At 33.5% G+C, this 25,187-nt stretch overlaps 4 protein-coding genes across 6 annotated transcripts; 3 read left to right on the top strand and 1 right to left on the bottom strand.

Annotated features, from left to right (window-relative positions):
- The first annotated feature begins 275 nt into the window (after positions 1-275).
- Positions 276-11,688, top strand: Vha44 (V-type proton ATPase subunit Vha44). The gene is made up of 7 exons (XM_076404268.1): positions 276-425; positions 985-1,162; positions 2,131-2,284; positions 8,554-8,740; positions 8,802-8,900; positions 8,958-9,213; positions 10,706-11,688. The coding sequence occupies exons 2-7, from the start codon at positions 1,031-1,033 to the stop codon at positions 11,033-11,035; spliced, it is 1,158 nt and encodes a 385-aa protein (XP_076260383.1). The 5' UTR covers positions 276-425; positions 985-1,030; the 3' UTR covers positions 11,036-11,688.
- Positions 11,689-12,649: 961 nt separating this feature from the next.
- LOC143196529 (3'(2'),5'-bisphosphate nucleotidase 1) lies at positions 12,650-15,516 on the top strand. Its single transcript, XM_076404270.1, has 6 exons — positions 12,650-14,353; positions 14,407-14,538; positions 14,592-14,729; positions 14,785-14,896; positions 14,957-15,281; positions 15,338-15,516. Exons 1-6 carry the CDS (start codon positions 14,234-14,236, stop codon positions 15,447-15,449), a joined length of 939 nt encoding a protein of 312 aa, XP_076260385.1. The 5' UTR covers positions 12,650-14,233; the 3' UTR covers positions 15,450-15,516.
- LOC143196532 (leptin receptor gene-related protein) lies at positions 13,245-24,213 on the top strand. 3 transcript variants are annotated; one of them, XM_076404273.1, is made up of 3 exons: positions 13,245-13,249; positions 23,542-23,616; positions 23,676-24,213. In XM_076404273.1, the coding sequence occupies exons 2-3, from the start codon at positions 23,576-23,578 to the stop codon at positions 23,971-23,973; spliced, it is 339 nt and encodes a 112-aa protein (XP_076260388.1). In that variant the 5' UTR covers positions 13,245-13,249; positions 23,542-23,575; the 3' UTR covers positions 23,974-24,213. The 3 variants fall into 3 exon arrangements, with proteins under 3 accessions (XP_076260388.1, XP_076260391.1, XP_076260390.1); XM_076404276.1 differs by lacking the exon at positions 13,245-13,249 and adding an exon at positions 23,108-23,290; XM_076404275.1 differs by lacking the exon at positions 13,245-13,249 and adding an exon at positions 23,369-23,487.
- Positions 17,116-22,985, bottom strand: TER94 (Transitional endoplasmic reticulum ATPase TER94). Its single transcript, XM_076404262.1, has 9 exons — positions 22,750-22,985; positions 22,153-22,512; positions 21,860-22,052; positions 19,833-20,657; positions 19,659-19,776; positions 18,959-19,134; positions 18,722-18,905; positions 18,374-18,666; positions 17,116-17,537 (listed from the first exon to the last, which is right to left on the bottom strand). The coding sequence occupies exons 1-9, from the start codon at positions 22,764-22,766 to the stop codon at positions 17,271-17,273; spliced, it is 2,433 nt and encodes an 810-aa protein (XP_076260377.1). The 5' UTR covers positions 22,767-22,985; the 3' UTR covers positions 17,116-17,270.
- Positions 24,214-25,187: the final 974 nt, after the last annotated feature.

Genomic DNA, 25,187 nt, shown 5'->3' with positions numbered 1-25,187 from the left:
ATTTTTAATGCATTTTGTGCATTATATTCAATTACCATTAATTATAAAATATTAAATTGATAATAAATTGCACTACTGCGTACATTACTATCTGAGATAAGTTCTCCCTGGCTTTTTTGCAGAAGTTATAACTTAATTTAAAATTCATATGAGTATTTAATTAGTGCGTTATTGTAGTATGGCTTATTTATCCTGCCTTTTTTATTTCACAATTTCGATACTCATAACCATCAGTAATTGTTGACGTAACACGTATATACCGAACTCACTTACTCGGGTATATTCGTTGGGCCAATGGGAATGGCGACGACACTGACAAGTATCTGACAGTCACGTGAAAACTCTGACGATCAGCTGTCCTTGCGGGAGTGGTTTTGTTGGTGAATTTTTCGGGGTTTCAGCTACAACAGTTTCACTGAATAAAGGTAAAATTATCCCTTTAACATTATCTGACTGTCCTTTAACATCTATAATAGAAGACGCGACCGTTAGATTCCAGACGAGCGCGAGTCTTTAATTAAACTTTATCGATTTTGAAGTAGTGCGGCCTTGTTACCCCCGTTAATGACACACATAGGGGGTGTAGAATTATTTTTTAATGACGTGATAATTGGTAAATAGTGGGGCCAGTTATTTGCTTAGGCGTATTTTTATTTCGTGTGTTTGTTTTATACTTTTAATATAGATTTAATGCTCAGTAATTAACTAAGTGGGTATTCACCCCTGTGATTAAAAACGAAATTGTCTATCAAGTATTAAAGGGGACGATATTTTCCACACACCTAATTAGTGATTATTCCCGTTTTTCCCTGTTAAAATTCAATGTATAATTGATGATCCTGCAGTCATGTGACAAACAGAAAATGTGACTGTGTGATCACAGGTGGATGCTTTTAACATTTTTAACACACTTATCTTGGTTATTATTACCACTTTAATAAAGTACATAAATATGTAATGTTAAATATCTTATAATAATTGTAGAAAGCACAAGGACCCGCACAAAGACCAGAGTGAAGAGGATATAAACATGACGGAGTATTGGCTGATATCTGCCCCAGGTGACAAGACGTGCCAACAAACATGGGAAACTATGAACAATCTCACTGCCAAACAAAACTCTTTGTGTGTTAATTACAAATTCCAAATTCCAGACCTAAAGGTATCCATCACTCTTATTTCTTTTTCTAACATAGTTGGTAAATATTTTTTAAATTGCACAACAAAATTTATGTTTTTTTATTATGTAAATAGGTATTATATAAGAATCAATACTGAGAGATAACATTCCAATTAATGCCATAAATGGTAATAAATCAAACAATGCAAGAAACTTTTAATTTCTTTAAACTAATAGCTTTGTCTTAGTTTGGTATATTTTTATTATTTAGCATAAATATCTGTTTTTATCAATTTGTTAATAGTAGTTGAAAGATATATTTTCTGAAATAGGCTTCTAAAGAAAAACTATAATGAAATCATGCTTCTATTACTTAAATTATTTCTGTTTAAAGATTACTTAAATTTATCTGTATATATGCATATATTAACTAATGTAATCATTAGTGCTGTAACAAAATTTATAAAATGGTTTACATTACAAAATACTTATTGTCAAAATATTCAATATCATATGTAATATTATTTATAGTTTGTTAACAATACCACTTAATTATTACTTAAAGAACAGTGAAAATCGAGGTTATCCTGATGTGGGTTTCTATAAAATATTTATAAAGGTATTGATATTTCTCTTCTTATATACTGGGTATTATAAATCTAATATCATGATTATATGATTTGAAATATATTATTAAAAATATTCTCTTAAGATGTTGAAAAACTTTTCCATCCTTGTTAATGGTTTTAACAAAGTTTACACGTAGCTTAGATACTAAAAAGCAAAAAAGCACTGTAAAGTAAAAAAAATTCAGATATGCTGTATAAATGCACTATCAACTTAGACTAGTATTGTAAGTATCAATTGAAAATATTCAAAATATTTTGAATACAAAAACAAAATATCAAATTTTAGATTCCTTTAATGATGCTGATGAGATTGTATGCTGTTGATTAATTGGCTAACATACATATTTTGTTTCCTATTTATGACTTTTTCATTTTTGCTAGGTTGGAACCTTAGATCAGCTGGTGGGACTATCGGATGATTTGGGTAAGCTGGATGGGTTTGTAGAACAGGTTACAAGAAAAGTGGCATCCTATCTGGGCGAAGTTCTCGAAGATCAGAGGGACAAATTGCAGGAGAACTTGATGGCGAACAACAGTATGTACCTCCCAAGCTTTTCCTACATATTTTTTAATGTCGGTATCAGTCCATTATTTAGTCGTTTGGTCATAATTGGTGAAGGCATGGGAATCTCGTTATTACTAATGAATGTTCTTTTTATACATAATTATATATATACAAGTGTATGTTTTGTTCTTTTTTTAACTTACAACCACGTAGGATTGGTAAGACCGTCTTCCGTAATATTCTTGGGGGAAAACAATTTTTTTGATACAAAACTTTAAAAGACAAGCTGTAGTATAGTATCAATTTTTATTATGAATTATATATTTATGAACGCATATTAGATAATGCGTAGAAGCTGGCGACAACCCTTAATACACACCATACACTGTTCGATTTCATCATATATTCATGTTCGAACTTAGAGCGCTTATATTAATTTTACCTGTCCCAAAAACTAACAAATTACTCTTTCAGACCATAGCGTTCCTAATAGTGTGTATAGCGAGACGAATTATTGATCTAATTCAATATTCTCTTGGCAATACTTTAAACTAGTGTTGTTTTATTACGAATTATATTATAATTTAAATATAGCACTGTATTCAAAATATTGAATTTTAAGAAATATTGGTAGTATAAGAAAGTATTTTTCTGCTGTCTATATTGTGTCTATGTCTGTTAGATTTATACATGTTCTTGAGTGGTATTCTCTAATTTGGATATACTCTTGTAGAGCAAAGTCTTAACGTTCTTTTGTTGAGTTATACCCAAGTTATATAAAGATTTTGTCAAAAAAGATTTTACAATAATGTGTCTTACTATTTGTATTAAAATTGAAGAGAATATAAAATTACGTGTGTTTAATATACTTTTCTTATTATGCGATTCGAAAGAATGTATTCAGAGAATTAATTTCAAAAAAGTTGCCTATCGAAGAAATATTAGTTGATTACAGATTGTTAACAATAATCATCGATGATATGTGGTACGATGTCATCCGATAATTTCTAATGTCGACACTGCAGTCCATTCTTTCAACGAATAAAAGGGTTTGTGATGTAAATTTCGTTCTCGTAAATTGTATTTGTTTACATTACATTGAAATGAAAATACATTTCTTCCAAAACTAATATGTTGATAAACGTTGTCTGGTTTACTAAGCAAAACCTCTTATTGACATTCTGGGGCTTTAATTCTTACTTTATATATTATCACATTGCATTGTAATAATGATATATGCCCATTTAAAACACGATTGATTAATGTCCGAGTTTTCTATCGTTTCTGATGACCTTGGTCACCTCGATTTTGACTTTTTCCAATGTTTTATTAACTTCTTCAAATTTCTTGGCCAAAACTCATTCGCTATATCACTAGCTTTATTTGTTTTTATGAAACTTGAGAAATGAAATGAAAACTGTGCCAATGGATAGCCTCATTGACATATCCCCAACTGTCACACAGTAAGTTAAGAATTATAAACTTTCTCTTGAAATGCCTTGTATTTATAATTTGTATCAATCCTGTCAAATTTCATAATTAGTAATTCTTAAGTAATTATTACTAATATAATGTATAATTTTTAGTACCAGCACTTTTTTACATCTTTTGAATTCCAACACTAGTTTAAACATTATATCTGAAACTCTTGATTTGTTCATTATTTTTGAAACTTTGTTGTTCAATGAATGGTAAAGCGAAAATGATTCCTATCGTTATATATGCTTATGCGAATTGAACTTTTGATTTGACCGTGGTAGGCGACCCCCCACCCAAACGGCCGTTTCGCAGACGCTTCTCGTTGGGCGGTAGACGGCGCGCTAGACGTCACGTCCGAGCCCTGGGCTGCGGGGGTGCCTGCGACGGTTGCCTGGGCTTGCTGGGGGCCAGCAGCGGTCGACCGCCCGATCACGACCGGCGCAGACGGGGCGGCGACACTGATGACGGGGATCGCAGCTCGCCGGGCGGCAGCAGTGGTTCCGGGGAAGAAGAGGGCACTAAAAAGGGCGACCCAGAGTCGCCCGACCACTACCCCGACCCTGAGAAGGAGGCGGACGCCGACACGTGCGAGCAGGAGTTGGAAGGTGACGACAGCGACGATCTGCATAAACCGTCACCGTCGACGTCATCGGAGAACGACGACAACGGAAGCCCCGCCCACAATCACCCTCTGGTTGGGCCAGGTCAGTGGGTGGCCGTGTCGAGGACAACGCGGGCGACTCAACGTCGAGCGCACCCTGTAGGGCTTTCTCACGCCTAACGGCAGAGAGGGGCGGCGAAAGGGCGACTAATTGTCGCCCCTCTCTCCCGGCACGCGTCTTTGTCCGATTCTTTCTCTATTATCTATACATATTCTCTCTTTTTCACTCTCTATCCACATCTTTGGCCTCCTGTTGTGTCCGATCAGGCTGTGTGCATAAAGCAGTGTTCGCGATATCACCCGACGGGCCATGTTCTTTTATTTAACACGAAATAACTGGTTTAGCTGCCGCCCACACCTTACACCTCATACACAACAAAAACCAGATCCCGCCATTCCACAATACACGTACAATAAGTAATCAATAGTACTCATAGGTTTTTTATCATTGGTCAAAATGTTGTGGGCGTTTCAATAATCCTTAACTAAGAATTATAACAAGAACTACAATATTTCATTATGTGTATTTATAATAGAAATATCACAATCAATATCCTATATAAATGTTATTAAATATAGAGTTTATTTCGGGTTTCATCTGTTTGAATCAATGTTAATTTTATAAATTTCAGTAAATTATGTATTTATATTTTCATTTTTAAGGGGACCTCATTATTTTATTAATATTGAGTAAATAATATCAATATAGGACAAATTTACTAATTATCATCATATTTCCTCATTTAATTTATCATTTTTATGTCTTCCATGCCTGTTCTTCTTCTGCTGCCTTTTTCTTTTTTATTGATATTAAGTTATCTATATAATATATATCCATAAGTTATATTTGCGCCTATTGATATTAATATACAGGGTTTTTCAATAAGAGCGGATTGATGTTGAATTTAAATAAAACAAGAAGTACAAGCAAAAATTTAACAGGGTCAAATCGCATGATTTTGATAGTCATTTCATGTAACCTCTGTGTCTGTGCCAACACTTTCTCTTAAATTTTTCATAGATGTGTTGCGTGTATCGCCTTCTTATTGGAACCACATACCATACAAATCCATATAACTGAATTTGAGTTAAAAAATAGTTATCATTCGTTGTGCTTGTTAACACTGCGCTTCGGCATTAAAAATTTTTCATTTTGCTAACAAAGTTTTATAGTCATAGAGTATTAGAGAGAAAACTAAATAGGGATCTCTGGAGAAAAGATTTGCTACGACCATATCTATATTGGGTTATAATCGCCCATTCAAGTAATTTGATTGGTCAATTTAAATATCTAGGCACCTGTAATGAAAACATTTTGATGTAAATACATTTGATTGGACATCTCTAACATTACATTTTATTGTTCAATGAAATTTAAATATGCATTTTAATTTCTGAAAAAATGTATTAAATAAAATTCAATAAATTACTTCATTTCACATTTCAAGGCGGTAACTTTAATTTAATAAGATCTATTAGAGTTCTGTTTTATTGTTTTATTATATTGAAAATAAGTTCCTTGTAATTCTGTTATAATTCTAATAGCTTATTTAATCCAAAACTATGTCATACACTTATCATTCATCATTTAGTTTCACTTTACTTAACTTCTTATATAGTTGTTAAAACATGTATATTTTTGAACACAATGATTTTTGACATATATTTAAATAGAAATCGGAAAGCACCATAGCAAGGAAATGCACCAATGAAATGCCTTTGTGGCTCGCAGCATAGAGATTCAAACAAGTAATATGTTCAAAGTAGTGACACTTTTCTCGCTCAATGGTGAAGGTCGCCGTGGTGATTTGACATTAATAGGTCAGTAATAAACAGTCGGACTAGACCGCCAAAGCAAAATGGCCGATAGAGGAAACAACATCTACTTGCCCTTATTGAAAAACCCTCTATTTTCATTTGTTTTTTGTTTTTCTAATTTTACTTTTATCTTAGTAAACCTAAATAGGTAGTATACAAAACGCCCAGAACTATTTAAAATATTGTTGTTTTGGCCTTATATAGTTACCAATACACTAACAAGTTTACACTCTGACGCCCATCAATTTATACGCGAAAGAAATTATTTTCCTCATTGGTTATATATTGTACACTCGCAGACACGAACACCACCAGTCACAACCTCGTTGGCTTGAGTCTGTGTCCTGTCCTCTGTGTCCGTCCGACTCCCAGGGATAACGGGCGACCACGCGCCTGCCGACTCTGCTAGAGTAGGACGGTCGGGCGGTCACCCGCTACCCACTTAGACGCACCTGTAGCTTCTGCGACCTGGTGGAAAAGGTTTGCAACCGACTAACCAAGAGCACTAATCGAACTTGTTCTAACTAACTAATTAACTAACCCGGACCATCGGTGGCAAATGATCAGTTCCTGTTTGATGGCGGGTCATCGCCGCCACCCCCGCCGTTCCTGCTGCTACCGCTGCTGCTGCTGCTGCTACTGCTGATGCTCATAGGCTTCTGTAGGCGGTTTAGGCTGAGTTAGGCAGTTTGCGGGAGGGACAGGACCGAAAGGCAAACAGAATTCTTTCAATTAATGAATTTTGGTGATCTCGTCGTCATTCTCATTCGTATAGACAATAACAATTCATAATCGAATAATTTTCAGGCCTAATAGAGAACTAACCTCATAATTGTAATACCTCAATTGATGCTATAGTGTTCTATGAGTATCTAAATTGAATTCTGTTTGTTGTTAAATGCCCTCTCTCAATCGCTGTCAATCACAATAAACCCAACCTTTGCCTTCCCAAAGCCATAATAACCCCGCCCCCCTGCAACCCTCCACTGTACAGATAGGCCCTCTAACTGTCGATAGGCAAACAACCCCCGACCCCATAAATGTCTCAACCGTATCCCTCCCCCCTTCACGACACTTGTTTGGCTTCTCTAGTTTGAGCGAGCCCCATTTGAGAGCGCACGTTGTCCCCGCGGTCGGCCGTCCTCCGACGCCCCTCCCGTCCTGCCCCGATCAGGTGAGTAAGTGCCGCCCGCCCGCTTGGCCTGGCGTAGAAAGCGCGGCCCCCCGGCAGGAACTCTCCACTTGCCCTGTGGCGACGCGATATGGTGAAAATCGACGCGTCAGACATTCTGTGACGGTCATGCAAAGGTTTTCCCCCAGTTCTTTTTTATATGTGTTGAGAACCGCACCGTTCGTATTCATATGAATTTACATAGATGTTTTGATAGATGTTCTGCTGTCTAGTGATGTATAGTATTGTTATTGTGCAATTTTTTTTAAATATATTGTTCTAGGTATGTAACTCATCTCTTGTATTAAACTATTATATATAAACCTTAAGAATATTATCAATCTTAAAAGCACACAGTTAATTCATTCTTTATATATATCAGGAAGTGTATAACTAATAATGAATAAGGTTGTTGAAAAGTAAACATATAAAAAAGGCAAAAATAATAATGAATAAATCTTTAATAAGACCTATAATAATATATAATATAGAAATTATGAGAAAATAAAACCAAGAAAAACTGGGAATAGATGACAGGAAGATATTTAAAAAGGTATTAGAGCCAACAAAAGTAACAGAATAAAAATTAACTGTAAATTAGAAAGAGAAATTATATAAAGAAAAATAAAACAGCAAACGGTAAAATAGCGTGTATTGAGACTAGAAAGAAAATATACATTTGTTTAAAAAAGGATGTTTAAAGAATGTTGGTATGTTCTGTTATTTAAAGGATGGATAACAGCACGAAAAATAGAAAAAGGAGGACCAAAATCGAGATTAATAGACCTAGCTTTAAATATGATTTGTTAGTATAAAAACTGGATAAAGACTGATCCACTGCAAAGAATCTAGAATGCTTCTTTAGAAGCGGCAATGGCCCAAAAATTTATCCAACATGATAATAATTGTTCACTAAATATAATCATCAATATAAACTGTGCTAATTTATATTCAAACCTTATCATAATAAACATTAGTTTTAAAAAACAAGAGGTGGGTTTACAGATTGTTATTTTGTTATTATTCATTACTTTATGAAACATTACACTGTTAGTAACACGATAATGTCACAAGTAATGAATGATATCAACGTGCTGGTGCTGTAAAATGTAACGGTGTATTTTGATGTCGTACTGATCCTTCATGACAGTTCTGCCTTCTACTCTGCAGCTGATCTACCAAGTTATTTGACGCGCTTCCAATGGGACATCGCCAAGTACCCCATCAAGCAGTCGTTGCGTAATATCGCCGATATCATCAGCAAGCAAGTGGGTCAGATTGATGCCGACTTAAAGGCCAAATCTAGTATTTACAACACCCTGAAAGGCAGTTTGCAAAGTTTGGAGAAAAAACAAACGTAAAACATTACCAAGTACTCCGTCATATATTTCAAATTATATCGTTTTTAAATATTGCAGCGGTAGCTTGCTGACTCGCAACTTGGCCGACCTCGTCAAGAAAGAACACTTCATTCTGGATTCTGATTATCTACAAACTTTACTCGTAATTGTACCCAAGTAAGTTTTGTTGTTATTACTTTAACGACACATTATTTCTTGTTCTTTATCCGACAGGGCTTTGTCCAATGACTGGAATGCCAGCTATGAAAAAATCACGGATATGATTGTGCCCAGATCGACCCAGCTGATTACTGAAGATAACGATTATGGATTGTATACTGTTACTCTATTCAAGAAAGTCATTGATGAGTTCAAACATCATGCTCGTGAGAGAAAGTTCATAGTTCGCGACTTCACCTATGATGAAGAGCAATTGGCAGCCGGCAAGAATGAGCTAACGAAATTAGCCACTGATAAGAAGAAACAATTTGTAAGGAATATTCAGAAAAAAAATTATGCGTTAACGCTTAACTCTTACAGTGCTTTTTAAATAGTATTCCATGAAAATCTTCAATATCTTTTCAGTTTAAAAGCTCGTTTAAAATTTCACTTTCCGAATGTTTTTTGAATGAATTGGCACATAATTCAATAACGATATATAATGACAACTTATCTAAGCATATAACCTTTAACAATTGTGTTAGCAAGTTTAAAACATATGAACTGTGTGTTCATAGGTTGCTTACAAGTTGGGTCTATCAGTTCATAAGTTCATATTGCTAATTGTCATACCTAATGTATCTTTCTTTTATCAATTCCCTAATTTCAAGGGGTAGTTTACCTCATTTTTGATTTCTCTCTTGGTGTCGGTGTAGCTCCTTTTGCTTTTTTTCAATTATATTTCAGGTTTGCTGCTCAAGATCGTCTATACTTTTTGAATCTTACGTTTAAACTGATTTGTTCCTGCATTATAAGTCTGAACGTGTCCCAGGTAGTACATTTGTTAGATTAGGCTTCTTTATTTTTTTGAGAATTATCGCTCTTAGTATTAACAATACTGGAGTGTGATCAGATGATAGTTCGCTGAAGCTTTCGATTTGTATTTGATTTGATGAGATGCCTTTCGAAACGTAAAAGTCCAGTATGTCGCACTTTATTACTGTCGGTCGGCTAGGAAGTGGGTTCACGTCCTGAATGATAGTTACAATTTATAATATTAATTGTTGCGAGTAATTCGTTTCCTTTTTCAGGTGTTATTAATCGTGAACCCCAGACTCCTCCAGTATTAAACTTTGGGCCTTATTTTAAACATATATCTCTGTATTGTTGTACTATTTTGTATCTTGGTGGACAGTATATAGCTCCTATATTTATTTCAGCGCCATTCTTTTCAATGACAACTAATGTAGCTTGTATTTCTTTTCTTTTTTTATCCCGTCTTGTTGGAAATGCTGTATATTTTGTTTTATAATTAGAATTATTCCACCTCGAGCAAGTTCACTGGGGTGTGCTGTCCAGTATGTATCATAACCCAGTATTTTAATCTATTTTTTTTAGAATAATGAGTTTCCAATATGAAAGATCTGTTATTTGTTCTCAGAAGTAGTTCTAGTTCCCGGACTCGCTGGTTTAACCCATTTGCGTTCCATGCTATAATTCTTAAGAATGAATTACTCATTTTTGTTTTTGTTTATCTTGTTGTGGGATTGTTCTAATTTGTCTACCCTGTTTGCTCACTGACTGTGTTGTGAATTGTGTCGCATTTTAGTTTGAAAGCTTTTAAAATTGAAGTTATAGCAACAGTTATAACAGATAATACCATATTTTTTACCGTTAATGCGGATTATTTTTGAATGGAATAGATATTAAATTTACTTGTCCAAATTTATAAATTTTAAAACATATTTTCTCATGTTACAATCTCATAAGTACATATATTTTGGTAATTTATAACTAAATATATAATGAATTGTGTATTTCAGGGTCCTTTAGTGCGTTGGTTAAAAGTCAACTTCAGTGAATGTTTCTGCGCATGGATTCACGTCAAGGCTCTGCGAGTTTTTGTGGAGTCCGTCCTCCGTTATGGCTTGCCTGTTAATTTCCAAGCCATCCTTATCCACCCCAATAAGAAGACGATGAAACGCCTACGCGATGTCCTTAACCAACTATACGGTCATCTCGACGGCACCGTCGGCCACCAAGGCTCCAACGTCGACAACGTGGACATTCCCGGACTAGGCTTCGGCCAATCCGAATACTTTCCATACGTTTACTACAAGATCAACGTAGACATGATCGAGTCTAAACTGTAAATAACTTTCCCGAAACGTTATTCCCACCACGTCGTTTTTATTTTCTTTTTCTTTGTTAAATCACAAGCTGTAAACTATTTTATTCCAATATTTTAATGTTACGTTAACAGTCGTAGATTATTTTTAGGTAGAGAGCGTCTACACCGTTATGTCACCATTTTGGATTATCACTTTATTCGAAAATGATATGAATATTATATATCCTGTTCGGAGTTTAGCAAAATTTAGTGCAATATGAATGGGGAGGAGGCCATGCCTACCCCGTCCAACTCGCGATAATATATCGTGGACGCTCGAGATGTTGTTTTTATCCTTCTCCCCCCAATAATGTTTAATGTATAAAAGAAACAGTATTTAATTCATTGTAAATATCATGTATATATTTGCAAACAGTTATTTTTAAAAAAGATGAAACTGACCTAGTTGAAGAGGGAGTTTTTTCGATGTCCTTGGAGGCATTTATTCTTTGCTACAGTTAGGCTATACTAAGCTATTACAATTTGTTACGGGCGATCTCGGAGGGATTCTATTTTTGCCCTCTGGGCATTTTTGCGACATAACCACAAACAAATCTCGCCGATCTTCTAAAAAATTATATTTAAATTGTTTTAAATATGTACTTGTTAGAAATAAATATTATTTTAGAAAAAAAATATATAATGCTTCTTGATGTCCACTTTATTACGTCACAAACCTTCCTTTAATTCGAGAAATACACTGTTTTTATCATATATTTAGATGTTTGATTTTTATCAGAACGTTTGAATGTATTATTTGAACTAATCAGATAACAGTGCTAGTCGCTTATAAAATGGGGGCTATATCAATTTAATAGTACATATATAGCGTATCCGTTTTTTCAATAGTTTAACAGATGTTTAAAAGTGTATAAAAGTGTGTTCATAAGTGTGCCAAAGATAACTCTGCCGCAATTAGAGTTACAGTTATTCGATTTGCATCAGATATTTTGACAACTACAAGTTTCCCACCTACATTGGTTTAAAAACTTTGCACCCTTTTTATTACCGACTAAGTAAAGTTTTTTATTTAATGTGTTTGTATGCTCAATAATAGGTTACAAATATAGGGTTGGTTAAGCAAATAAGTATTTCTTCATTGCATAAAATTTTATTGAAATCAATGACCGTGCTATTGAACTGCATTTAAAGACTAAAAAACAAAATTGGTGGTGGACTGAGAAACAAAATAGAAGCTACTGTATTAAATGTTTTGGTACATATATCAATCGAATTAAGTCAACAGATAATTTTGGTAAATCCAACTGTATTACAATATTCAGTCAAGCATCTGTTGCTTCAAACCAAGGCAATAAGAAAATATTTCCAGTACTCGTACGTAGGCCTACCGTAATATTATGGTGAACGTATGATGTTACTGTCATTTACTTAGACAAAGTATTAATACTCTGTATATAAGTGTTATGCCATTTTGTGTGGACACTGTCAACGTAAATTTTGGAGATGCAATTAGACGAGGAATTAATAATGTGATTACGAAATTACAATCACATCTGATGAAAATATTAATATATTATATTCATTCCTTGCATATGCCATATACTTCACAACTTTTTTTAAAAAGCCTGGTTACGGAGTTATAAAAACAAGTCGTGATTATTTAAAACAGTGACCTTAAAAGTTGAATAAATTATGGACTACCGAAAAATCCAGTTTATAGGTTCCAATCCTCACGGCCATGTTGATAAGTAAGCTGAATAGTAAAAAACGTGTCAATTATTGTGAGGATTATAGAACTAACGGTTCTATATATTTGATATCATCCTCATAAGACAACCGTATATACTACCCTGTAACGTACTTGCCCCTATCAGGGGGGTGGGCTATCTATGTGTTTGGATATCTTTCAGCTGACGTAGGTGCGGATGTATCTAATAATATAAACTGACGTAAATAAATCGATGTCCCATTTGGGCGAGAAACAAGCGATCATAATTAATTTTGACGGCCATCAATGTTCATCAAGTTTTGGCGTCAAGCTCGAACGCAACTTCAGGATGATAGACAGTAATCTAAACCTTGCATAATTTGTTTTGGCCTTCTTAATATTTTATCAAAAGTCTGATGAAATATCGTGTTCATATCTTAGAATTAATCAGTTTTTTCCAAATATTTCACTTTGTGCTTTATGCATTAAATATTTTTATTTATTATAAAACGTGCAGGGCATAAAATCCTATATCATTTTTGTGCAATTATCAATTGATCTTTTTTTAATAAAGCGCGCTGAGTCATATACAGCATAATGTAACTTCAGTTAATACTAAACATAGAGTAAATATATTACTCTATGATACTAAACGCTTATTCTGAAATAAAATGTCCGTTCCGTATCTCTTATTCCGAAATGCAACAATGTAATGTGAAGAACACTGTGATCCCAAGGACCTTCAAATAAAAAATTATGTTAATCACACTCATTCATTCTTTCATTCCATCATTTTTATTTAAAAACCCTATTTATTATTCACAGGACTAAGTTTTATTCATATAACGGTGCCACTTTATTCCATCCCAAACTTTTTACAACTGACTATACCAATAAGCATATTGCATCAGTCCAGCTTGAAGTAGATTAACTTATCTTACTTAATAATCTTGCAATTATTGTAGTATTGTATTTTAAACAATATTTGATTATTAAATACTCAAAAATTAATTATCGTCACAATGCATTCATAACATTGGATTTTATACTACATATATTTTATCAACTATCACGTCCCATAACCTTTTAAATAACACTGATGTAAATTATATTTCATTAATAATTTATTAATCACGGTCCATATCCTATCTAAATATTTTCGAGTCATTAAAGGTTTCCTTATATTTACTCGTAACACTTACATAACCCCATTTTTAATACTAACTTATTTTTGTTTACCAGTGTTTAAGCCTTGTACAGTTATTTTATTTAAAAAATATTTGCTTTCTTATATGATTAAAACGGGTTTCTATTTTGTCTAACAGTGAAAAAATATTCCGGAAACCATTTGACTGGCTGTTGGCTCAGTCAGGCGTGTAATTAATTTTTTTTCGTTATTTATAAGGATTAAATTGAACTATTGACGGAGTCAATATTTATTCGCTGTATTAGTAAAGTACAAATGAATGCACGTTAAGTGATAATATAGTTAAAATTACTTGGTACATAAACATGGCACAAAGTGCACCACTGATAGTAAGATTGTTAGCATTATCTACTAGAGTTGCTGCAAGAGCTGGAAATATCATCAAAGATGTGATGACAAAAGGAGAACTAGGCATTGTAGAAAAGGTAGGGAATACGTTATTTAATGGTGTCAGGACTTAATGATTTTGGTTCTAAAGGGTAGCGGTGTTAATGATTTACAAACAGAGGCAGACAGATCTGCACAGAGATGTATAGTTGCATCTCTTTTGAAGCAATTCCCAAATGTAACTATTATTGGTGAAGAAGGTCCACACAATGAAGAAGATAATGTATGTTTTTCTTATTATATTAAATAGTTAAGTATAATTTTTATAACATTTAGATTCCTTCAGAGTGGCTAGTAACTGATATGGATGAAACAGTTTTAAATAGTAATTATCCAAATGATTTAAAAGCTATTAATCCAGATGATATAGTTGTATGGGTTGATCCTCTGGATGGCACTTCTGAATATACACAGGTGATGCTTTAACTCTATTGTTTTGGAAATAGCATTAATGAATTAAATATTCCAGGGTTTACTAGATCATGTGACTGTTTTAATAGGTTTAGCTGTAAAAGGTAAACCTATAGGTGGTGTTATACATCAGCCTTATCATAATTACAAAACAGAAAAAGATGCTAAAGGTAAGTGAATATTATTAAAAGTAAGTGGAGTAGAAATGTATATATAATCTGTAATTGCAGGACGAACTCTTTGGGGTTTAGTAGGTATAGGTGTAGGTGGTTTTGTACCTTTTGAACCACCATCTGATAAATTTATCATAACTACGACAAGGTCGCATTCGGACGCCATTGTTACCAAGGCATTAGAAGCATTAAATCCTGATGAAATTATAAGAGTTGGAGGGGCCGGTCACAAGGTAATGATGTTACTTGAAGGTAAAGCACACGCCTATGTTTTTGCAAGTAAAGGCTGTAAAAGATGGGATACTTGTGCTCCGGAGGGGATTTTAAGGGCCCTTGGTGGAGTAATCACTGATATTCATGGAAGAGACTATGATTATTCAAAGTAAGTTAAACCTTGTAGTTTTCTGTAACATATTATTTGTGTTTCTTTATTTGCAGAGATGTATCTTACCCAAATGCTCAGGGAGTTTTTGGAACAACTAAATATGTTAATCACCAAACATTGATAGGTAAAATACCTCAGGACTTAAAGGATAGATTTCCTTACTAAAATTGTAAAATAGTGTATTTTAGACAAAGCATATTTTAGTTTTGAAATATTAAAGTAATTTAAACTCCTTGGTCTTTATTTAATACTTACTGGAATTAGGACATTTAACACTTTGGTTTCACATGTGCATATTAATACTCTATGACTATATTCAAGGTATGATGGCCTTTCGTTTGACATTTTCTGCCGCTTATCTTTCAAAGCCACTGTGATCTTTAGATCCACTACTTTTATTAGAAAAGAGTGTCAGCAAGAATCTTAGATATGACACTTGCTATATATGTATATATATATATATTATATAACATACTATTATATACTATTATACTGATAAAGAAAATTATTGCCGTAGAATTCGCCTGGAAAAAATCGATAGATCATTTTCCAGCAATGTCAAATATACTATACAAATAAAACATGTCAAATATAGAGACTTTCTTCAAGGTGTTCTATAAAACGCCAAACTTACTCATTTATGAATTGTCCAAAAGATGTAATTGCTATGTTTCACCCCTTTCGTTCTCGCTCAACATTGCTCATTCTTGATTTTATTATATAATTTGTTAATTGAGGGTTTCATTCAATGCATCACAAATATTATAATGAAAACTAGTCAATCGCAGCTAATTCATGAGTAGAACAAAAACGTTTTGTGAATCGACGTAAATTAGAAAAAAAATTTCAATAATTTAATGTTTGTTGATATTACCGAAAGGTATTCTCGAAATCCTTCCCTCTTTTCTGGTGAGAATATTTCTGCATTTTCATTGAGAGTTGTTCATTTACTATTTATGCCACTTCATCCTTATGTAAGAAAAAATAAAAATTGATATTTCTCATTGAATCCTTCATAAGATATAGGGTGTCCATTAAAAGTTGAAAAGAAATACGTGGAACAATTACGTTTGCATACATTTTAATGTAAAAAGCATTCCTCTAAGATATTTATATATTTTGATCAGGTCGCAGTTAACCATCACTCAGCAAGTAGAACAATCATTGTAATATTTTATAAGTTAGTTCTAATGCTTCACTTATATGTTCAACGTTATCCCTGATATAGCCTATAACTTCTTGACATCTCGTCAAGCAATATTTAAAACATGTTCTTCTATGTGAAGTATTTGGAGCATACTGACATAGCCTTCTGTTAAGCGGATCGTGGGTAAAAAGACAACGGAACTTTTTTATGTCGCGTTATTAGATCATAAAGAACAATGAAGATTTTCGCAAATTATCTTACGTAATAAATAAATCGGCCTTTGACTCCCTACTATTAATCGCTTTGATATCAAGTATTGTACATGAGACCATTAAATAATATAATTATTGTACAGTAAAATTAAGCTTCAAGCTTACTATATATTTCTTTTAGATTTATTTATTTTATTTTTATTCTCTTAAAAATTTTTATGTCTTCGAATGGTAATTCTGTTTAATAAAAGTCGATTAGAAAAAATCTGTTTTACGTTCAGAATCTGAAATAATTTTTCACAGGGTTATTCTTTCAACTTTCGGTAGTTGTTTTCGAGGATATTAAATAATTTGTCGAAAGAAGAAAAACGAAACGGCAAAATTAAAAAATGAACAATGTATTTGAATTCGTCTCAGCTGTTATAAAATAAAACGTAACGTAACGACAAGGACTGGACAGACTCTACACACATTAAACTGTATATTTTATTATTTATTCCGATAATTGAAAACTATAAGTGTAAAAGAAACATCATACGAAATAAACCAGTTAACTCTAAGTCCAATCTTTGATTGAAATAAATACACGCGCATTAATCCTGCATGCACTTGACGAGACCGCTTCACCTAACTGTACAGGTCGTCCTCTGGATCGTCGAAGTTGGCCTGGTCGCCCGGAGCGACTGGAGGTGGGGCTTGGCCGCCTTGGGCGGGTGCGCCGGCAGCTCCCGATGGGAAGCGGAAGTTGGTGCCGAAGCCACGAGATTGCTGCAACGTTTGTGCGAACATTTCGTATTTTCGAATATCGTTGTCGGAGACGGAGCGACGAGCGAAGCGCATGGCTTCTTCGAAGTGGGCACGCGTAATTTCCGGTACCGGATCATCTTCGTCAAGCTGAAACAAACATCATGTTAATCACAGAATATTATATTATCGAAGTAATTTTTGCCAATTGTTTGTTATCAAATTAGTTACGGTCTGTGCTACAAGAACGCGTACGGTCATACTTTCTCTTGACACGCTCATAATACGTGAGTTTTATGCTTGTATTCAAAATAATCGAATATTTCGTAAGGAGCGTTTGCTAAACATATAATGCTGATTTATGCTAATTGTATTTTTACTTAAAATGATTTATTACCATATAATCAAAAGCTGTTTAGAAACAGAAACAAATTTTGGTTACTTTAAGACATGACAAATATTGGTCGCATCTTTGCGTTGCATAGGAACAGAAGACATGAAGAGTTGATGTACTAGATTGGCCATAACTGGATGAGAATCCCATAAGAAAATGGAGTAGTGTTAGGCACTCATGAATTTTAAATTCCAAGAAATGAAGATATGGACAGTTATATAATTAGTTCATCAAATTCGATTTATATGTCCGTATTTGTCTTAGAATGATGCAATTAAATTAGCAGATAGCATGCTTCATAGACTCCAGTCAATTACTAATACTAAAGCATCCTAATCCATATTATGTATATAGATATAAATTTTATCAATTTTTACACTACATTTTTCAGAGTTTGCCGCACACGCTCTTGTTAACGTTACTTTCAAATACCATAACATTGGAAGTAATGTTTCCGCATTAAAAAAAAATAGTTGGATATTTTAATTACTAAAATTTTTTTTTAATCAAAATGTTAGTGAATCATAACGCAGTATTTTAGGGTTAAAAACGGCAGAATTTAATTAAAGTTAGTCAACAAGAAACCACTTACGTCCATAGCAGCTGCCGCTCCTGGATTACTGGCTCTTTCTCTTTCTCTGCGGATCTCCGCTTCGATGGACTGTCGGATGGCCAGTTTGCAAGCGCGCTGGCAGATTTCTGTCAAGTCGGCACCGGAGAAGCCGTGAGTTACCTTCGCGATGTAGGTAAGATCTACATCTTTAGCTACGGGCGATTTACGCAGGTTCGCCTTGAAGATTTGCTCTCGAGATTTCTCGTCTGGTAATGGGATATAGATCAGTTGATCTAAACGACCAGGTCGCAGGATAGCAGGATCGATAATGTCTGAAAAACAAACCGTTGTTAAGAGCGAAAAGCTGAGTTTTAAGACTATATTTACCTGGTCTGTTTGTAGCGCCAATGATGAATACATTCTTCTTAGCACCCATTCCGTCCATTTCTGTCAATATCTGGTTGATAACACGATCGGCTGCGCCACCGGCATCGCCCACATTGCCGCCTCTGGATTTAGCGATAGAGTCCAATTCGTCAAAGAATAACACACAAGGTGCTGCTGATCTAGCCTATAAAACAATGGGTTAAATACCTGATAATTAAGACATGAGCGCTAATTTACCTTATCGAAAATATCCCTAACGTTGGCTTCTGATTCACCAAACCACATGGTAAGCAATTCTGGCCCTTTAACCGAGATGAAGTTCGCCTGACACTCATTGGCAATCGCTTTGGCTAGCAATGTTTTACCACAACCAGGTGGTCCATAGAACAGCACTCCTCTAGACGGTTGCATACCTAAAATTCACCAATAAATTATATAGTTATAAAAAGAAAACACGAATTTAAAATAAATAGTTTTTTTTCTCAGAGAATTTCTTACAATGGGAGAATAATTATGATGATAAAATAATTATAGTTTAAGAATAGCTTAGTTAGAGTAGACTGTTGATATCGTGACATTCATATTGCCTAGAAGCGCATATTAATAATTTATCAACTGTTGCCAGCAGGGACTGTTTTCTTTAATATTATCACAAGAACGTACCTGTTTTATATACTTCGTGCAAATAAATTAACTTTTTGGGATGAAAATTGTTTGAAAATTTTATTCAACAGCATACTTCATTTCTAATTTTATAGGTTTACTGTTCTCCTGCATATCAGACATTGGTTTTTTTTGTATTTAAATCAATAGAAAAAGTTCAATAAATGCAGCGCTTTATCGGGATGTTTTGATGATAACATATGAATAAGATGATAATGATGAAAAGTTCATGAATACTTTATAACCTGTAGAAAAATATTAATAAAAGACTTACCAAATTTCAAGAATTTGTCAGGATGTTCCACAGGATATTGTACCAATTCTTGTAATTCTTTTTTAACGTTTTGCAGACCCCCAATGTCATCCCAGGTAACGTTAGGTACTTCAACAACCTATGAAATATATATAAATGAAATAAGATTACTCTAAAAATGATTAACACACTTACCGTCTCTCTTAGAGCGCTTGGACTACTCTTAGTCATGGCGTAGCGGAAGTTCTCCATCGTAACTGCTAAGCTATGTAATACTTCAGCATCTATTTGATCATCTTCCAAGTCAATGAGATCCATCTTCTCTCGGATCTGTTGAAGAGCAGCTTCAGAGCAAAGTGAGGCTAAATCGGCACCGACATGGCCGTGGGTCTCGGCGGCGATTTGTTCCAGATCAACATCGTCGGCCAGTTTCATGTTTTTGGTATGGATGCGCAAGATTTCCAAACGGCCAGTGGCGTCGGGGATACCAATGTCGATTTCACGGTCAAAACGTCCGAATCGGCGCAACGCCGCGTCAATGGAATTAGGACGATTTGTAGCTGCCATCACAATTACATGCGAGGACTTCTTCATACCATCCATCAATGTCAATAGTTGCGAGACGATACGGCGTTCTACCTCGCCGTGGGTTTTTTCTCTTTTGGGAGCGATAGCGTCTAACTCGTCAATGAAGATGATGGCTGGCGAATTTTTGTCGGCTTCCTCGAAAGCCTTACGCAAATTGCTTTCAGACTCTCCGGCCAATTTGCTCATAATTTCGGGGCCGTTGATCAAGAAGAAAAAGGCACCAGTTTCATTGGCGACCGCGCGAGCGATCAATGTCTTTCCTGTTCCAGGTGGTCCATAGAGCAAGATACCGCGCGGCGGTTTTACGCCGATAGCTTTAAAGAGTGACGGATGTCTCAAGGGTAGCTCAACCATTTCTTTAATCTGAGCGAGTTGTTTCCTGCAACCTCCAATATCATCGTAACCAACAGCGTTCAAAGCTTCTTCTTCTTCCTGCAATTACAAATATGATACAAAAATGAACAGCGATTTTGGTTTAGAAATTTTAAGGAAAATCCACGAACAAAAATAACGATTTGAAGAATGTGCCCTCAAACGAATATATTAAAATTAGAGTTTTTTGCACGCGTATTTTGACATTAGATCTTTTATTGGTAATAAAAGAGGAAATGAAAAAATAACGAGGCTAAAACGACCAATTTATGGAGTGTATGAATGGGTATAATACCCACTAAAATTGTTGTAGTAAAATTAATCATTTAAAGGAAAATCTCAGTAAATAGTAAAATTTACTAGCAAGATCAATTGGAAAAATTAGCTAATATTAAAACATGAAGGGCCATTCAACATAGTTTTGTAGGTTACATATATATAAATACATTTAAATATTAATAGTGTCGCCGTCCATAGTGGGTATTAAAAAGATTATGTGTATCCATGTACACCAGATAAGAATCAGTAGTACACATTGATTTGCATTTACATGAATTTAAATTAGAACTACTATTTCAAGGCTTTAATCATCAAATGGACTTACACTGGAAATTACAAACCAAAGTCAGATATTTTTGAACAATTTTTCTTTTAATGAATAGTATTTAAAATGCTATGGATATCCCCCCTATGTAAGTTCTATTATGTAAATAATAAAATTATTTATTTTTCTATCCTAAATAAGTTAAATAACTATGTCTTACCCTGTACATACAAAATTGATGAATAAGTCTGCATATTTTAATTTTTTCTAATTAAAATGACCAAAATTAAATCATTGTTGATTTTTGAATTATGAATGTGCTGACATGATTTAGTATTTATACTGACTTACTAAGAATTAAATATTTTCAGAAATATAAATTATTAGAAATACAAATAATTTTTCCAAAATCTCCACATTGTCATATTAGCATTAATTACCCCAGAATGTGATAAGAAAATATGAACTATTTTGACAATAACCTTAAGGTAGTTTTCAAAGTAATCTAGTTACAAATGGTAAATATATAAACTGATATTAATTTATAAGATTAATAACTCAATAATTTTATTATTAAGTTCATGATATACTATCATCATTTAGACTGTTTTAAATAATTAATTTTGTCTATCCATAATCACTTATAACTAATTTTATGTCTGGTAATTTTCTGGTAACCAATGAATAAACATTACCAATTTAAGATAAATTTACTAACCTCTCTCTTAATAGGATCCCCATCACAATGAATTACTGTGTCAGGAGCAACAATACAATATGGGGCAGGATCTGTTTCAACAACTTTAAACTCTACAGCTCTCATACCACCCCTTACGATGAAAACATCATCTTTGTGAATAGGTCTGTAGGCTTCCAAGAAATATGGTTTTAAGTACACTTCAAAGAGGTTTCTGTAAAACAAAAATAAAGAAAATATAATATCCATAGGATTCCCTTGGGTAATTGCAGAATAATCAATGCTATATTTTATATTTAGAGAATATAACTTACCCTGTAAGACCTTCAACTGTGTCATCAATAGGAAGTACATGTATTCTTTTTCCATATTTCACATCTGGACAGGGTTGAATCGACACAACATCTGATAATCTTACACGAAGGTTATTTCTTACATTACGGTTCATCCTTATTTTTTCATCGCTACATGAATCATCCGATAATACTATACAAACAGTTTCCTTGCGCCTTTTGCCCTTAAGAAGTACTGTGTCACCCCTGAACAATTGAAGCTCATCCATTTTTGCCTGTGATAAGGCAACAACAGAGTTGTCATCACTGACAGCCTCTTCTACAATTAATCTGTTTGGCTTATCCTTCTTCCTTAGAATTGCAGTAGCTAAATCGTCAGGGCTGTAATAAAAATAAATACATATTTATAAATAATTATCAGATAATCTAGAAAAGGCAAAATGGCCGATTTTATATTGGTTCATTTTATTATTCCAAACGTTTAGTTTTGCCAAAAAATACTATAACAGGACAGCGTACAATTAGTTTATTAATAGATATAATCTGAAATCATTTTTTTAAAAATGGAAATGTGATAAATGTGGATGGGATCACCGGTACAAAGAAAAGAATACTTACTTTTGTTGATCAGCCATTTCTATATACGAACAATTGAGACTTTGCTATACCGACTTGGATCAGAGAAAGTACTTCAACAGCAGCGTTATTTTAAAGCAGTAAATATATACTGAAATCTACAGTGACACTGGCAAAAAAAGACAATTTTCTATAAAATGACGTAGCTTTTTCTGTGCTATCGTCCGGTTGGTTGCCGTTTGACAAGTGACGATAAACACATGAATCGGCATTTATATACCGGCAAAACAGAACTTTCCAATGTTTGTACAGTTCATTCCGTCGAAAACGTAAAATTCTGAAAACCGCTAGCAGCGCCATCTTTCGGATTTTTTGGCATAATATAAACAATGAATCATAGTGCTGTCAGTTTTGACAATTTGATATTTTGACAAGTAATTTTCCGTCAGTGTTTACAATATAATAAAAGTGTTAAATCTCAAATAATGTAATACTCTCTGACAAACAAAAAATTGATTTAAGTGAAAAAATTGGGTTTAAAAAATATTTCAGAAAATAATTGCTAAAATGGCAGGCATAAAATGTAAGTAATATCATCATCTAAAATAAATCAATGTTAGATTAATGAATCATAATCTTCCTCTGATCCGAAGTAATTTGTATTAAGATCTATTTGATGTCATAATTATGGACTAATTTTTATATTTTGAATACTCTGATACAAATATTAATATACTTTCTTTTGTTACATGTAATTTTCTATACTTGTTACAATGCAGCGTAAGTAGTACTACTTTGCATTAAAAGTTCAATTTAACATATTATATTTTTTAGTATTGTATCGTTGGCTTTTACTGGATCTATTGGAATGGCCTTTGTTATTATGGCTTGTGCTCTTCCAGAATATGCGTAATCGCTGCACCTTTTCTTTTATGAGTATTTATTATTTTTAACATTGTTTGTTTTAGATTATGGTGGCCCTTTTTTGTTGTTTTGTTTTATGTCTTGGCACCAATACCCACTATGATGGCTAGAAGATACTCTGATCATTCAGGATCAAGCAATTCATGCTTGGAATCTGCCATCTTCATAACTATGGGAATATTGGTATGCTCTTTTGCATTACCAATTGTTTTAGCTCGAGGAAGTGTTATTAAATGGGGCTCCTGTTATCTGACATTAACAGGCAATGTGATTGTCTATGGCACACTCTTGGGCTTCTTTTTGGCTTTTGAAGCTGATGATTCTGATTATAATATGTGGTGAAAGGGTGTGGTGAACATATAATATATTGAAGCACATAGACAATACACGATTGTATTTATTAAATAACTAATTAGTGTACTTTATTTTCTGATTAAGTTATGTTCATATTGTACTAAGCTGAGTAATAAAGAATGACCACATTTTTGTTGTTGGGAGCATTATGTGAAAATTATTATTTAATTGGTAATCTATTTCAACAGGAGATTCTTATATTAATACATATATTTTTGTGACAGTAAACTGTAGTTTTTATTTACTCATTTATTAAGTTTCACATTATTTCTTAGTTAGTCTTGTTTAGTAGTTATTTTTTATAATTAAGACTACTCTACATAATAACCCATTTATTATTTATTTATAATTAGATTTTTGAGCAAAGAAAAAGTGTGGGCTATAGATCCATTATAATTTAATTGAAATATTATTTTATTCGTGTACAATGTCATTCATCGTCAGTGCTTAACTATGGCATTGAACTTATAGCCTTGATATGATACAATGGATCTTACATTTATATACATGGACAATTATTTGACAGTTTTTATTTTAAAAATAGTATGGTCTATATTGATCTGCTATAATTTAAATTCAATAAGTCATTAATGTAACAAATATATATTATAATCATAGAATATTCTGATTTTTACTGCCCAATTATAATGGTAACAATAACTTAACTACATAGGTTGAATAAATATTAGGCAGTAACCTTAATTCAAATATTTTCTTGCACTGCAAAAATATTCAAAGTTTATTTTGTTAGTATAATTAAAGGATTTTTTTTTGTTCCATCTATTTGGTTATAAAATCGAATAGAATTATTAATTTTACTATATATGCCTAAAAATTTACTGCGCCGACAACCGCTCAAAGGGATTATTATCCTAAGGCTGTTACCGGATTGGTTTATGGTATGGAGATGAACAGAGAACCTGTAGATAGTGGTCTGACACCCGTCTGATAGGAGACCGTAAAATTAATAGGAGAGTCTTGAGATTGGGGTATAATCTTAATTGCTTGTACCTGATAACCATGGGATATAAATTGGATGGATGCATATGAGTCATAAACCTTTTTATTGGAGAAATAGGTAAATGGCCGTGAATGAAAGAATTTTTTTCCGATAATAAATAGGTTTGAGTGAGGTGGTATTTGAAGGGGGTAAAGACTAGGAATTCCAAAAATTGAAACTGATAACCTGGATTTTTCCTATA

This window comes from Rhynchophorus ferrugineus, unplaced genomic scaffold (genome assembly GCF_030347505.1).
Source record: "Rhynchophorus ferrugineus isolate W39M unplaced genomic scaffold, kcgeb_rfMv2 rfM4, whole genome shotgun sequence".
NCBI lineage: Eukaryota > Metazoa > Arthropoda > Insecta > Coleoptera > Curculionidae > Rhynchophorus > Rhynchophorus ferrugineus.
This window is presented reverse-complemented; position numbering and strand designations above follow the sequence as displayed.